The sequence below is a fragment of the Rhipicephalus microplus genome, chromosome 2 (genome assembly GCF_043290135.1).
Source record: "Rhipicephalus microplus isolate Deutch F79 chromosome 2, USDA_Rmic, whole genome shotgun sequence".
NCBI classification, from domain to species: Eukaryota; Metazoa; Arthropoda; class Arachnida; order Ixodida; family Ixodidae; genus Rhipicephalus; species Rhipicephalus microplus.
This window is the reverse complement of record NC_134701.1, coordinates 39,769,829-39,786,470: the sequence shown is the minus strand read 5'-3', so window position 1 is coordinate 39,786,470 and position 16,642 is coordinate 39,769,829. Positions and strand designations below refer to the sequence as shown.

At 45.2% G+C, this 16,642-nt stretch overlaps 1 protein-coding gene across 1 annotated transcript in view; it reads right to left on the bottom strand.

Annotated features, from left to right (window-relative positions):
- Positions 1-5,785: 5,785 nt before the first annotated feature.
- LOC119169130 (serine/threonine-protein kinase RIO3) overlaps positions 5,786-16,642 on the bottom strand; it is a 247,094-nt gene continuing 236,237 nt past the window's right edge. The window contains exon 10 of the mRNA XM_037420230.2: positions 5,786-6,066. Coding sequence (XP_037276127.1) covers positions 5,896-6,066 — 171 coding nt within the window. The 3' untranslated portion in view covers positions 5,786-5,895. The remainder of the gene's footprint in view (positions 6,067-16,642) is intronic.

Below are 16,642 nucleotides of genomic sequence, written 5' to 3'. Positions count from 1 at the left end.
CACAGAGGATACTAAAACAGAGTGGACGTACAGAAATCTAACTCGATTGTTTGAGTTAGAGGTTGCTAAGGTACAAGTCAAATCGTCTGCGAAAAGCAGACTCAAACCCAAGAGCTGATGGAATGAGGAAGTTAAGAGAGCCATAATAAGACGTCAGGAAGCCTCCAGGGAATACAGGTATGCTAAACAGAAGGGTGAACTGGAAGATGATGTTAAAAAAAAGAGTGATAACTCTTTGAGCTGCAGAAAGGAAGCATCCGATTTGATCAGTAAAAATATTAGAAAAAAGGGGGCCCAATGAATGGCGGCAGTGAACGATAAAGATAGAACGGCAGCTACAAAGTTTTGGAATCATCTCAATTTTCTGAGTAAAAAGACAAGCATAAAACAGAGGTTTATAACTACAGTTCAAGGGGTTTGAATAGTTGGGGATGAGACAATCGAATATATAGAAACAATGGCAGAAAAATATAAACACCAAGAAAACACTGCATGCACCGTACCAGATGAGGATGGTCCAATTAGCTCAGTGGCTTCACTGGGACGAGAATAGGAAAGGGCAGAGAAAATAGTTTCTAATAGCACACCAGCAGGGCCTGACGGCATCCCAATCATGCTAGTAAAGAAACTAAGACCAAACTCTAAGCAAACATCAAGAGATGCAGCGAGCAAAACAATAATTGATAGTGAAGCTCCCAATGAATGGAAACTAAGCAGAATGAGCATGATCTATAAAAGAAAGGGGGACAAAGCCGATATAAACAACTACCGTCCTTTAAAAGTGGCATCAGTAGTTTACAGGCTGGTGATGCAGATAGTAAAGGAAAGACTACAGACATTAGTGGAGAAAGAGGGGGTGCTTGGAGAACTACAAAATGGGTTCCGGAAACAAAGGAGGTTGGAGGGCAATCTGTTTTCATTGACGCAGTGTATTTAAATAGCAGAAAAAGAACACAGGCCCCTGTGGCTGGCATTTCTAGATATCAAGGAAGCTTACGATAGTGTGATTCAAGAAGGCTTGTGGGGAATACTGGACACACTAGATGTGGAAGATGGAATAACTAATCTTCTAAAGGATATCTATAAAAGCAACAAGGTAGTTATCAAATGGGAAGAACAAGTATCTGAACCTATAGAAATACAATGCGGGCTTTGACAGGGATGTCCCTTGTCACCTTTGTTATTTATGCTGTACCATCACGGACTAGAAGCCGAATTATAGGGGAGTCAACTCGGCTTCAGCCTCTCTTTTGCCAAGAAAGGAAAACACATTGCACAGTCATTATTAGCATTGATGTATGCAGATGATATAGTATTAATAGCCGACAACAAGGAAGATCTGCAGGGATTGATAGACATCTGTGGTAATAAGGGAGACGGGTTAAACTTTAAGTTCAGCAGGGAAAAATTGGCAATCATGATTTTTATTGATAACAAAAGCAGTGAGCATAAGATACAGGAAGTCCTGTACCCTGACACCTGACGTCACTTGTTGTGAAGACGTGGTTAGAGTGTACTATAAGGTGCGCCGGCTGGGCATGCCCTCTCCTATCTTTCATTTCTCTGTGGGCTCCGCCCTATAGTCGAAGATAATGGCGCCGAATTTTTCTAAGCATTAGTATGTAGGAACAGTAAAGACAAAATAGAATTTAAACTGGTAGAAATAGCCAGGAGGAGGCTAACTGATTGGTGGCTACAATCGAGGCATCAGTGAGATTCAATCCTTAAACACAAAGTGAGGACGTTCGTCCTCGTTTTTCTTTTTTTTTTATTGCGGTGGCACTCTGACACCAATTTTTCTGTATGCACTTTTAAGGCGCGTGCCCCACTGCGGTTGCCTAGTGGCTAAAGTATTCGGCTGCTGACCCAATGGTCGCGGGTTCGAATCCCGGATGCATTTTTGATGGAGGCGGAAATGTTGTAGGCCCGTGTGCGGAGATGGGGTGCACGTTAAAGAACCCCAGGTGGTCGAAATTTCCGGAGCCCATCCACTACAGCGTCTCTCATAAACATAGGGTGGCTTTGGGACATTGAACCCCACATATATCATACTTTATGGCGCGAAAACAGTCACTGATTCGTCCCAGGGTGCACTACAGGCTACAAGTCACATAAATGAAGTATGCCTTGTTCGGCGTTCCAGAAAACGAAGCTTTGTGCAGTGGCGGAGAGCGATCCCGCGCGCTAACATGCTGTTAAAAAAAAAAAAAAAAACTCGGCTTTGTGCGAGCTGCACTACGACGAGAGGTACATCTTCCGGCACTTCGAGCAAACTGTGAATGGCGAAATTGTCCGCATTGAAAGGGGTAACCCACAGGCGTGCTTGCCATTTGGAGGGGGGGGGGGGGGCAAAGGTTCATTGCAGGGCGCCTCCTCCCTATTAATTCAGTGTATAAGGCAGATTTTGCGCCCACCTTTTAGATGACTAAGAGTGCCCCGCCACCTAGTCAATGGATACAGGAGATTTAGCGGCCACTTACCAGCTGGGTGACTAGGGGCCCGGGCACCCACCCCATTTGCCCACATTGTGCGAACGCCTATGGGTAGGCCTTTCGAAGAAGCTCTTTGCATTTGTAGACGCCCTTGAAATCTTTCGAAGTGGCTTAGCTAAAACGAACTTCACAGTGACAGCTTGGAAGAGCTTGTTTCTAGCTTAAAAAAGAGAAAAAGATGTCCCACCGGGCTGCGCACAGCATGGTCCGACCTCACCAATCAAGTGACCAAGTTTTTTCTGCTCACCCGTCATGCATTTTTACACAAAGGCACTCCCCAAGGAGCGAGCATCTTCCCGTGAAATGAGAAAATACCTGAAGCTTAGGCGCGTCCCTTAGGCTTGCAGCCCAACGTTCTGTGGGGCGCTTGTGAAACATGCTGCTGCCTCCTATAGCCCGATCTCATGGTGAGAATCGGAATGATGGGTAGTACATAGATTTGTCTAATATTCGTACTTTCATTTCCGACAATCAGCTAGATTAACCACCTTCACCTTTCAGGCTCATTAATCCAAATCGGGTCACGAAGGTAAAAAAAAAAACTGAAACAGTGCAATAAACAAAGCTACAAGTGCGTTCGAAGCCCACAAGCATGAAGACTAGGCAAATCTATGCATCACCCATCATTTCCATGGTCGCTGAACGAGTTCCCGCTGTACTGTGGAGAAACCGAACGCGTGCTTCCGGAGCGCTCGTACTGCAGCGCCAGAAATTGGGTTTATCCATTACAAGTTCAAATTATTTTGCTATAAAAATGCTGAAATACATGTGATTCCTTTTACTTTCTGGCTATAGTTTGACATAGCTAGCAATTCGTTATAGCCAGGTTAATTATATCGAGGATCGACTAGCAGTATTTGTCATACTGAGAGGATGGAATGTGCTGTAACAATATTTCGGTTTGAACGATTTAGTCCACACTGCAAGAAAATTAGACTGAAATTGGTTTCACTCTAGATGTTCAGGATTTGTACTATACCGTGACGCACGAAAGCATTGTGCGTGCAGTACGAGAAAAAAAATCAAAAGGTTAACTTGCTTTGCATAATTCAGTTTGCATGAACTGCGACAATTTTTTAACGGTGTTTGAATTTTATCTGCATTCGACAGCTATTATTCATATTGGTGTGGCCTTCATTCAAAGCACGGGCATTTGTATTGGTTCATTATTAGCCCCCATTTTTATGTGGCATTTTCTTAACATCCTTTGACAATTGTGTGAATGTGCGACAAACGGGAATGCCAATCATTTGTATTTTTAGATAGGTAGATGACTTTTTAATAGTCCTTAAAGATTACCCGGCCTTTTCCTTGACGATGCAACAGCAAACTGTCTTACCTTGTTCACCAACCTTTCTAAATGTTTCAGGTTTACATGCGCATTGTCGAATGAAAATGTCATCCAGTTTCAGGACACTCAGATTATTTCTCCATCATCTAGTCATGCTTGTTAGAGTTATAATCCTAAGTCAAAAAAAAGTATTTTGCCTTTTGACAGCACCCATTCTAAGCTAACAAAATATGAATCAGGAGAGCTGCTTGTTGGGCAAGTTGGTACATACTTAGTAAACTATAAAAGCCACAAAATGTCGAAATCTAAAAAAGCAGTGCATAGAAAAACAGACAGAGCAGAAACGAGGCACTAACAACAGTTGTTAGTGCCACATCTCTGTCTCTACTGCACTGCTTTTTCCGATTTCGACGTTTTGTGGCTTTAGTAGTTTACTATGTATTATGAATGCTTAGCGCAAATCATGTGTGCGCCAAACAGAGCAAAGTGTGTCCAAGCAAGTTCACAAATTAAAGAAGGCAGGTTTTCCTGTGTATGTTGTCACATTTGTTTGCGAGACTTTGCTTAAGAAATCAAAATTGCCAAATAAGCGGTCAACAAAAGTTCCCGAAAAAAGACCGGTGCTTGCGATTCCATACCTTCATAAAGTATCTCACAACTTGAAGAAGGTAGCTAACCGACATCATATCAATTTAGTTTTTTCAGTACCTTGAAAACTATCAGCCGTCTGCAACCTCAAAAACAAGCAAAAAACACACTCATGTATTGTCAAACCAATCACCGGACTGTTTACATTGTGTGTACCACAAATGTGATTTACCAGATCCCCTTGACTTGTGGTCGCGTTTACATTGGGCAGCCTAGTTAGTGCTTTATTGACAGGGCTATACAGCATAATAATAAAGTCAAGAAGGAATATGGTAGCCATTTAACAAAACATTTAAAGCAATGTGGGTGCCTTTATTTCAAAACACCACTTTTTTCAAAAAGGAACAAAAAAAAATTACAGCATATCCACGGAGTGAATGATGATTGGTGGGGTGCAGCGTTCGTCAGTCTGTCTGTCTATTCGTTCTTGCGTCCGCCTATCTGTGTGATCCTTGGTGCATCCGTCCGTTTGTTCATTCGTCTGTCTGTCCGTCCGTCTCTTTTTGCGGCCATCCCTCTGTCTGTCCATCCGTCCGTGCGCCCCTCTGTCTGTCCGTCCGTGCGTGAGTCAGTGCGTTCGTCCGTCCATATGTCTAGAGAAAACTCCCAGCACAGCCATCTCACATCTTTTCAACATGCATTCATCATATACAAGTGCCCCCATCCAGCAGACATTGTAAGGACCGCTATTTCGGGTATGTGCCACTGGTGGTTACGTACTATGAGGGACGCACAAGCCACGCCATAAGGAGCTTCGCCCCTAAAACAGAACGCGAATAGTCGATGCGTACTTGATCAAAAAAGAAGTGTGCCAACTGCCCATATTTGGCATTGCAAGATAGTGAGGTGGCTTTTCTTTCTACACATTTTGATGCTCAATTTCTTTTTTCACGCTGTAAGATTGACCCATGTTATCTCTTGTTGGATGATGTGTGCATATACAGGAGATTATTGCAAGCATATATTATGTTTTTTGATATAAATAACCGTAAGTTGCAAGTTGACGCTTATTTTTTCTTCCCCGGTGGTTTGTGTAGTCCGATTTTCTTGAAAGAAGACGAAACGTCACGCCCTAATTTCATCAAAGAATTGATTGATATGTGGTGCTTAACATCCCAAAACCACCATATGATTATAATAGATGCCTTAGTGGAGGGCTCTGGAAATTTCGACCACCTGGGGTTCTTTAACGTGCACTCAAGTCTGAGCACAAGAGCCTACAACATTTCCCCCTCCATCCGAAATGCAGCCGCCGCAGCCGGGATTCGATCCCGCGACCTGCAAGTCAGCAGCCGAGTACCTTAGCCACTAGACCACTGCGGCAGTGCAATTTCCTGAAAAAAGACAACCTGGCTCTCAAAATCACTAGAGTCTAAATTTATTTACACTTTAGTTTGTCACAGTTGACATAGTGATAAAAAATCTAAGAAAGAAACAAAAGGCAATAGGTTGCAGGCTTGGCTGTCAGTCAGACTGTGCCGTCTGACTGACTTGCTCTCCGGTTGCTTCTGGCTTGGCAGCAGATTCGTTGCCTATCCTTGATTTCTTCCCCTTCTCGAACAGTGTGTTGAAGAGATCTGCTCTCCGCTGGTTTTCCTTTGTCAGCAGCTCCTTGTTCTTCTCATAATTCTGAATCTACAATTGACAAGAAGTGAAAAACACCTTTTATTAATTTGATAAGAAATAACTGAAAGCACTATGGCATAATAGAATCTTACACAAATGCCTATTTTGTTCCTGGTGTTCCTATAGTGCCACATTGATATAAGAGCATGAATTAAGGGTTATGGAGGACTTTTATAGTGTTTTTAATGTGCCTATAAAGGCCACATTTTGGTGTTTGTGCCTAAATTCTGATATGTGCCAATTTTTGAATACAGTAAAGCCCATATATAACGGCCTCACTTAAAAGGAAGTTTCGTTTATAACAAATAATAATGGCATGACCATGAAAATATGCATTTCAATGGCACAAAATCGCACTCACAGTGAACAACTCTGAGCGCCACCAATCGGTTACAGCGAACAGAGTTTGCGCTCCGGCGACTTCCGGGAAACCACTTTTGACCGCGGAGAGACCATCGGCAAAGTGCCCATAAATTTTTATCGTTTATTGCCGACCCTGCCTCCGCAGCCCTCTAGTCACTCTGCCCAATCTTTTCTTGTTACGCACCCCTCTGCCGTTTGTACCTCCGCTACTCAGAGCTTGCCGTATCGCCAGATGAGGCCCGTGTTTTCATGTTAGAGAGTTAAAATTTACCGTTAGCATGATAATAAGAGATTAGTGTTGCCATGAAGCAAATGCTCGTTACGTACAGCGCCTTATAGTTTAGCGAGATAGCATAGGCGTGGTTTACGTATAGCACACTGGAATGGGACTGTGTGCCGTCTTCACAATAAACCAATAGGACAGCAGTGGTCGCTTTTGCGATGACGCCACCACAAGGGCACCACCATCGAACGGTGTGCCCAGAGTGCGTAATTCAAATTTGCATTGCCGACCTTTGTCAAATTTTGTGTAAAATAGTCACATATCACGATTGAAGTTAAAAGTACCTGTAAGATTAAAACACGTGCAACATATTTTAAAGCATTAATAGGATAAATAATGCTTTTTCTGCGTAGTGGAGCTCGTGCAACTCCTATCGCAAGATCGTCTGCTAGCTTACTATTTTAACTGCAGAAAGAAAAAAAAAAAGCACATCCCTATTCATTTAATCCGTATGCACCCCTGCCTGACTATCACACAAGCTTGAAGTAATGCGATGAAACAAATGAGGAGGCCCTGAAGGATAACGTTATCAGCCGGCGAGTTATGAACGGGTGAGTTAGGAAAGTAAGAAGTCGCATCATAAAAAAAATAACACTCAAGGAAGTATTCTTTTACTTCTTTATACATTTTTCTAACTATTTTTATACATTTTATGATTACTGCGGCAACTACAAGTACCAATATCGGAGGCTTTGTGTCTCAGCTGCACATAAATAGCGGTGTGCTTTGGCAGTGCTGGCCGTCATCACAAAAATAGCCATGTCTGGGGCGCGAGACGGTACACTGTCCCATTCCAGCAGATCATAGTTTACGTGCCCTAGCTGGGATGATAGCACCATTTAATCGGAGGGTTAATAAGTTAAAGAACAGCGAAAAAAAAACAAAACGAATGAGAATGATTGCCTGTGTCACCACACGAAGCAATGCTACCAATTTATTTTGTGATGAGGCTTATTTATTTTATTTTATTTATAATACCTCCCAGGCCCTGGAAGAGGCATAAGGTGGGGGGGGCATACAGTGCAGTACAATCTCTTAAATATGCATATTATCAGGAAGTCGCGACATAACAGAAAATATTGCGCAGGAGTAAATACAGATTGCAGTTACAGTACATAATATAATGCAGTCAAAATACGATTGTATCATTATACACCTTCCAATAAAAATTGGACTCGTATTTGCATGTTAATCTGCAAATGTCATCGAAAGACGACAGTCTTGCGTGTGGAGAGAGTGAACAATTTATTTGATGTTCTGCGCAAGAAAATCGGTGAATGGTATTCTGGAGGCGCTGCGTTAGAGTGCCTCGAGCATGCAGCGGAGACGAACGAGCCCATCAAGTCATGTCACACATGAGACATGAGCGCCATCTGGCAGTTTTCTTCGAAAACGAAGCGTGTGGCTTTGAGATGGGTGTGCGCGGCCGTCTCATAAGGGTGTAGAACGCAAAGCGACGGGTAGGTGCCGCCGCCATCTCGTCTTAGCAAAGCGTTGGAAACACTCGCCTTTTCGTGCAAGCGTTGCATGGTCAGCACAGCGTGATAAGCGCTACGGTCCTTAAAATTACTTATGTATGCCTTCTCCAGAAAAAGATGCATATGCAGAATATATACATGTTGTTATGGTGCCCCAGACATGCTCAATAATTGCTTATTATTTGAAAATTGCACAAGTATGAACGCTAAATCTTGAGCAACATTGGTGGGCGCTGCGGACGGGATCGGCCGTTTCAAGTATCCGATGCCCTTAAGAGTGAACAAACACAAATGTACAGACAGACAGACCAAAATTTTTGTGTTGAAGGTCCCCAAGAAAGATTATCGTCTTTAAAAGGAAAGCTTGCACCAATGCTATTAAAAGACAAATGTAATCAGAATGAAAAGCAATAGATACACACATACACACTCACATATGAAATAGATGAAACTAAGCGCAGAGTGTGGAAAAATGTTGGTTTAAGTTAAGGGAAAAGGCGTCATGGTCTCTAAGTCAAGCAATGTTTTCCGGTAGGCTGTTCCAGAGACCAATAGCGCGAGGTAATGGTGAAAAATTAAATGATTGCATTGCACCATATAGGCGGGTGTAACTGAGAGTGTTGTGTAATCTTCGCAAAGTGTGTACTTGATGATTCAAACATGGTAGTGATAATGCGTCAGAGTGAATGACCTTATGAAGCAATGACAGTAATGCAATATCACGGTGGGCACCTAACCTTAGTAATGATAGCTCGGTTTTAATCTGCGTGATACTAGACAAGTTACTGTAGTTTTGAACAATGAAATGGCTTGCCCTATTCTGAATGCTTTCCAATGCTTGAATAAAGTATTTCTTATGTGGTGACCAAATGGAAAACGCATATTCAAGCTGCGGTTGTACGAGAGTTAGGTACGCAAGTTTTCGCAAGAGGGGAGGTGCCCTGCGCATGTTCTGACGTAAAAATCCTAATGATTTGGATGCATTTGCACGTATGCAAGTTATGTGCTCTGACCATGATAGGTTAGGTGTGAGGTGCACGCCTAGATACTTATAGGTTGCAGTCAGTGGTATGACAATATTGTTAATGCGATAGGTAAACTGAGAATCAACAGGTTTGCGAGTGAAAGACATTTTACACTTCGACACATTTAATGTCATGAGCCATACGTTACACCATTTCTAGGTCTCATTGAAGTGTGGTATGATCATCAGTGTGGGTTATGGGGCCGTAAATTATGCAGTCATCATCAAATATTCGTATGCGAGAGGTGATGTTGTTGGGCAGATCATTTATATAAATTAAGAACAACAGAGGCCCAAGGACGCTTCCCTGTGGTACACCTGAAGAAATGACAAATTTGGGTGAATCAAACTCATTACCAGAAGTGAATTGGATAGGAAGTTACGCAGCCATGACAATGCACAGGAGTCTAATTTTAAGGCTGAAAGTTTTGATATGAGGTGGCAATGTGCAACACAATCAAACACTTTTGAAAAATCAAAGAATAAGCAGTCGGTTTGTAGGGAGAGGTTCATATTAAGGTGGATATCTGTTGTGAATTCGAGTAATTGTCTCGCAAGAACGGCCTTTTCTGAAACCGTGCTGATTCCCAAAGAAAAAAAAAAACTGTTCAATTCTAGATGTTTGTAAACGTGCGAATCAAAGATGTGTTCTAGTTATTTGCAGCAAATACAAGTAAGCGAGATGGGCCTGTAATATTCACATGCATTTTTACTACCATTTTTGAAATCAGCAATACTTTTGCTATTTTCCAGTCGGAGGGAAGCATACCGGACGATACAGACTGCCTGAAGATCTGAAACAGAATGATGCTTGAAATGGAAACAGTATTTTTTAATATCTTAGAATCTATTTCATCTACTCCGCACGTCGCAATGAGGTCGCAATGGAAAAGGGCCGTACGGCAAGGCTGGCAAAAGCGGCACAGGCTCTCACACAATCGGAGCGCGGGCTTTTCATCCTCTTCCGAAGGCTCATATGCGTTGGTGCATATGATCCACTACAATACCCCCCATGTGAAGCATAGCCATCCTGGTGACTTGAAGAGCAGGCAAAATTAGGGGGTCACAGCAGGCCTTGAAATGGTCAATGTGTACGGTCTCCCATCCTCGACGTTGCTAATCTGGTGACTGTGTGAGAGGCTCGACAACGTAATTCACCGGCGAGGTCACATATATGACACGGTATGGACCATGGTACCACGCCAGAACGTGCGGGGCACCCCGAGCCACATAAGAAAGCCAGCACGAAACGTAGGAGCTGGGTGATGAGTGTCGTCATGTCGAGTCTTTTGTCGACCATGAGCTTCACTTGTCAGAGAATGAGCCAACTGACGGCAGTCTTTGGCGTATCTGACGACTTCAGAAAGTGGAGAGCACTCAGATGCATCAAGGCGGTACAGAAGCATGGTGTCCAGTGCATACCTGCTAACTCTCCCCGACTGTCCGAGACACTCCCGGGTTTTCACCGTTTCTTCCATCTGTACGGTTTTCATAAAAATCTCCCGGAAATCGAAATTTTTGTGCATGATTTGGCCACATCGACGAAAATTCAGGTCAGCCCACTCCAGGCTTTTTGCGAACCCACCGCATTTTATTATAAACGAATTTAGAAGATGTTCATCTAAACGTACAATGTGAAACCGCGGTAGATACGAATTAGTGAAATTCTTTAGCCAAATTCCACTGTCTCCATTAGGCCGAAATTCGAATGTTTTGAACACTTTTCCAAATCCCGGCATGTGATATAAACTTTAATACCGAAACCGTCGAATGACAGCTGATCGAAAGCAGCGTGCTCGAAGTTTCAGAAATACGTGTGCGGCCAGAGCACGCATTGTCTACTAAAGTGCATGTGGTTGTTGCCACAGCCGCTGTGGACAAAATTGTCGTAGTTTTTCACAGGATCATGATTGGCAGCGATGATACGGACAGTGCTCCAAAAGTGTGCGCGTGTTTAATGCTCGACCAGTAAAAGCAACGCTGCTTTCCACAAACGGTGGACAAGACTTCCGCAGATGCAATCATAAATAGCATAAAACAAATGCGTTTTGAAGGAACATGCGCAGCCACCGCATGCGGTTTGAAAATGGACCTGCAGTTTGCCATAACTGCCTGCCACACAACCTCCCGCCACAAAACCACGGTCGTGGCGAGGCGATGGCGATCTACAAGCTTCTAGGGCACGTGGATAATGCAACGGTATATTAAAGGCAGTAAATATGTGAAAGAAGGCTAAAATCCTTTTGGTGTTTCTGTCCAAAGACAAAGACTCTAGTAGTGAACAAAGCCAAAGCTTTGACACGTGCTTTCGCAACAGCCAGCTACGCCGTCCCGTCCGTTCACGTGTACATGTGTCCTAGGAAGACATATGCAAGTTGTTTTGACGGAAATAAATTTTGCTAGTTGTATTGATGACATGAAATTTCCAGAGTATTTGCGCTGCCTTCTTAGTGGGAAACTTACCTTGTGTATTTGGCACTCCAAGCCATTAAGACTGCAACGCTGATGTTGGTGCTTGCGTTTGGGGCCCCACCCACGCCTCTTGTTTTTGCACAATAGCTTTTGTTTTCTTTTGGTAAAAAAAATGGGGTGAAACAATCAAGCACCCCTCCCCCCCCTGTTGTGAAAAAAATCTTCTGGATGCAGAATACTTGAACTTGGCAGGTATGCCAGTGGGTGGGAACGTTTGCGGCTGTGCAACAGAAAGAACGGAGAAAAGCAGGTAGTCGCTTGCATCGGGGCGCTGTAAGCGAAGGGTAACAAAAGGTAGTACAGCATCCCAGTTAGTGTGTCAGAGGAGGTGTACATCCTCAGCATGTCGCGAAGTGTGCAGTTGAACCACTCGGTGGGACAATTTGTCTGTAGATGATACGCGATAAATTTCCAGTGGATGATGTTGCTTGCATACAGCGAAAATAGCTTGGATGACCTCCAACAGGGACACGCAACCCCTATCACTGACTAGTTCTCGCGGAGCACCATGTTGTAGAATGAAGCTGCGGAAAGCGAAGAGTGCAACTTTGTGGGCGGTCGCTGCCGATAGAGCTGCTGTCTCAGTGTAGCGTGTCAGAAGATCAACGCCAACAATAATCCACCGCCCCTATATATAGGGCCGGTGGATTCAACACTGGATTCAACACTGGATTTTTAACAATTCCAGAGCCCCTATATATAGGGGGCAATAGAAGTCGATACCCACATGGTAAAATGGGGAAACCAAGCACGTCAGCGGTTGTAACATGCCAGTAAGATGCCGCGGAGGTGTCTCATTTTGTTGGCAAATATTGCAAGACTGAACGTACTTCTGTACAAAGCGATGCATCCCTCGCCAGTAATATCGCGGACGCAGCCTTTCGTAGGTTTTCAGGACACCGGCATGAGCACTTTGGGGATCTGCATAGAAATTTACGCAGATGTCAGAGCGCATATGACTAGGGACAACAAGGAGCCACTTCCGAACACCTGGCATGTAGTTGTGGCAGTACAGAGTGTTGTCTCCCATGGTAAAGTGGGCTGCTTGACGGCATAGCGCTCTCGTGGAATGGACAGCAGATGACTCGGTAAGGTAGTGGAGCAACAAGGCATGTGTCTTTATGCTGCTTCGAAAGCATGTCAGTAGGGCCGAGTGGTGACAAGGTGGTAAAAAGGGGTGACAGAGTAGCCACATCTAATGTTGATGGTGAGTGGGAAAGTGCATTGGCATCCACATGCTTGCGACCGGAACGATAAGCGGTACGAATACCATATTCCTGCAATCGTAGTGCTTAATGGACCAGGCGTCCCGACGGGACTTTCAAGTGGGAAGCCAACATCGAGCATGGTGGTCTGTGACCACATCAAAAGGATGGCGGTAAAGGTACGGGCGAAACTTTGTCAGCCCAGATTATCGCCAAACACTCCTCCTGTGTCATGGAGTAATTTAATTCAGCGTTCTTGAGCACATGACTTGCGTAAGCGACAACGTATTCAGCTTGGATGCCTTTCTGTTGTGCCAGAACTGCACCAAGAGCGACGCCACTTGCATCGGTGTGAATTTCTGTGGGTGCATAGGGTCGTAGTGACAAAGGATAGGTGGTGAGGTCAACAGGTGGTGCAGCTGGCGAAATGCGTCGACACATGCAGGCGACCATGTAGATATACCTTTGCTGGCGGCAAGAAGACTCGTCAAAGGTGCGATGATGGACACGAAGTTACGCACAAAGCGACGGAAGTAGGAGCAGAGACCAACGAAACTTCTGAGGGCTTTCAGCGATGCGGGCTTTGAGAATTCAGCGACAGCTCGAAGCTTATCGGGATCCGGAAGAACAGCGTCTCTTGACATGTTCCAAGATGGTTAGTTTGTGTGCTACACAGTGGCACTTCTTGGTCTTAAGTTGTAGGCCTGCAGAAGTTGGACACGTGAGAATTTCGTGGAGACGAGCAATGTGTGTCTAGAAATCAGCTGAAAAGACTTTGATGTTGTCCAGGTAATGCAAGCAAGTCTTCCACTTGTGGCCTCGCAAGATGGTATCGATCATGTGCTCAAATGTCGCAGGTGCTTGACAGAGCCCAAATGGCATGACACTGAACTCATATATGCCAAGAGGCATTACAAAGGCTGCTTTAGGGCAATCAAATTCAGCCATTGGCACCTGCCAATACCCCGAACGCAGATCCAATAATGCAAAGCACTCGGCACCTTGTTAACAGTCAAGAGCATCGTCTATTCGTGGTAGCGGGTACACATCTTTTTTCGTAATTTTGTTTGGGCGACGATATCGATGCAAAATCGAATGGTGCCATCTTTTTTCTTTACCAGTACCATAGGTGATGACCAAGGGCTTTGAGAAGGCTGTATGGCTTCATGTTAAAGCATGTCATCTACTTGCTCCGTATTGTTGTGGCGCTCTTTGGCGGAAACACGATGAGGATGATGTCGCAGGGGCGAGTGTGAGCCGGTGTCAATAGTATGAGTTATAGTCATAGTGCGGCATAAAAAAGGTTGTTGAAAGTCGAAAGAAGAGCCAAACTTGTTAAGACGAGCAACAAGTTAGCGATGATGAGAGGGGGGAAGGTCTGTGTTGATGGCATTGTCAAAAGCTGACGAACTTAATGGCGCAGACGCATGAGTGATTGTGGCAATGTGACAAAATTGGTTTTTATCAGGAAGATCAAAATCATCGATACGGTCAACAGGTGGCATATTCCCTAAAGTTTCACCAAGGAGTATGTCAATGGATTAGTTGCAGTGGTTGGTAAACAGCATTATGGTCGAACCAGACGCAATTGTGAGAACGGCATATGAGGGAACGATGCTCTTGCGTTCAGTAAACACTGGAGATGGTATGAACACCACCGTGGTGCCAGGTTGAGTAGCACATGAAAGGGTAATAAGGACTGAAGCTTCCGGAGGCAAGTTGGTGTCGTCATCCACGATGAGTTTGCAGGGCAGAGGAGAATGGTTGGGCGATGAAATTCACATGTAGGCACAAAGGACAATTCTGCGTGTGAACAATCGATGATAGCTTGATGACGTGATATGAAATTCCAACTCAGAATTAGGTCATGAAAGCAAGACACTAAAACGAGAAATTGGACGATGTACACAGTTTCTTTGATGACGATGCGCGCTGTACACACAGTCGAGGGATGAATGAGTTGCCGCTAGCCGTGGACAGCACTATGCCACAGAGAGATGTGGTCACTTTCTTGAGTCTCAGAGAAAAGTTTGCATTCATCACAGAAACGGCGGCGCTGGTATTAGCTAGCACTAGTGTTGCGATTCCCTCAACATCGACATCAATAACGTTTTGCAGCGGAAAATGGAGGCGTTGAGAATTTCGAGAAGTTGCAGTTCTTGCCTACAGAACTGCACTGATTACTTTCCCTTTTCAAATGGTCGACGACGCATAGGCGATGGCGATCGGTGACGAGGGGATGAGAAATGAGCACTTCATGAGCGGCGATCTGAGTCCGAATGCCTCCGTTCATATGCACGTGTGATGGCATGTTGCGGCACGTAGGTAGGAGTTCGAAAGGAGGCATGCGCAGTTGTGGGACGGCAGCGGCAGAAGCGTGCATTATGGCCAGCATTGCCACATGTAAAGAAGACAGGGCGGTTGTCGTTGGTGCGCCGTTCATCAGACGGATGGAAAAAGCCAGGTGGGGGCCCGTAAACTGGAGGCGAGGCGGGATGAGGTGCAGCCGATAATAAGCCTGGATGCGGCGGGTCCCACGCGACCGCAGCTGCGTAGCTGAGAGGTGAAGGTGGCGCAGGGGGTACGTAGCTGGCAGTCACGAGATGACATGGCACGGGAGTGAATGGGTAAGGGGCCGGAATCGCAGGGAGGGCATCACAAATTTCGGTGAGTATGGCATGCTGCAGTGTCGAAGGCAGGCTTGCGATGCGGGCGCCGCTATGCCGCAGCAGGGCGAGTTGTCGGGCTACTTTCTCTCTATTAAAGTCCTTGATCTGGTTTGACAGTGTTTCTTGGCGAAGGTTACCATTTGCGAGTGGGACGGCCTAGATCGAATCTGGTGGTGGGACACTCTGCCGGGCGATGAATCGCTGACAGTCGGTGCAATTTATCAAAGCTCTGGCACAGGAACGAGTTGTCGGGCTACTTTCTCTCTATTAAAGTCCTTGATCTGGTTTGACAGTGTTTCTTGGCAAAAATTACCATTTGCGAGTGGGACGGCCTAGATCGAATCTGGTGGTGGGACACTCTGCCGGGCGATGAATCGCTGACAGTCGGTGCAATTTATCAAAGCTCTGGCACAGGCTTACGAGGACTGCCACAGTGGTCGGGCTTTTCGCCAGCAACATATGGAATGCGCCGTCCTCGATACCTTTGAGAATGTTTCGAATCTTCTCTTCTTCAGGCATAGATGGGTTAACACGTCTGCAGAGGTCGAACACATTTTCAATGTAACTAGGAAAAGTCTCGCCAGGCTGCTGTGCTCAGTGGCGTAGATGCTGGCCAGTGTGGAGCTTGTTGACCTCTGGTCTACCGAATGCTTTGGTCATGAGGGTCTTCAAGATGGACTTGGCGATGGCGGTTTCGCGGTTGGTAAACCAAAGCTTAGCAACGTCAGCCAAGTAAAAGATACCGTAGGTGATCTTAGAGTCGTCCCATTTGTTGCTGGCACTTACGCGTTCGTACAAGGAGAGCAAGTCTTCGACGTCTCGCTCACCACTGCCGCTGACGACAGGTGGGTCCCGTTGACAGGTAGTGCTGCGGCAGATGGACGGGGCAGCCGATGGTGCTGGCTGTGCTGGGGTGCGCTGGTTGGTGACCGCGTCAGTCATGTTGTGCGGTGGTCTCTCAGTCAACTTTTGAGAGCGAAGCTCCAAGGCTGCTTGGGGATTTCGGCAACATCTACCAAATGTGATGAGGTTTATTTAACCAAAGAAGTCTCAACGAGGTCGCAATGAAAAGGGCCATACGGCAAGACTGG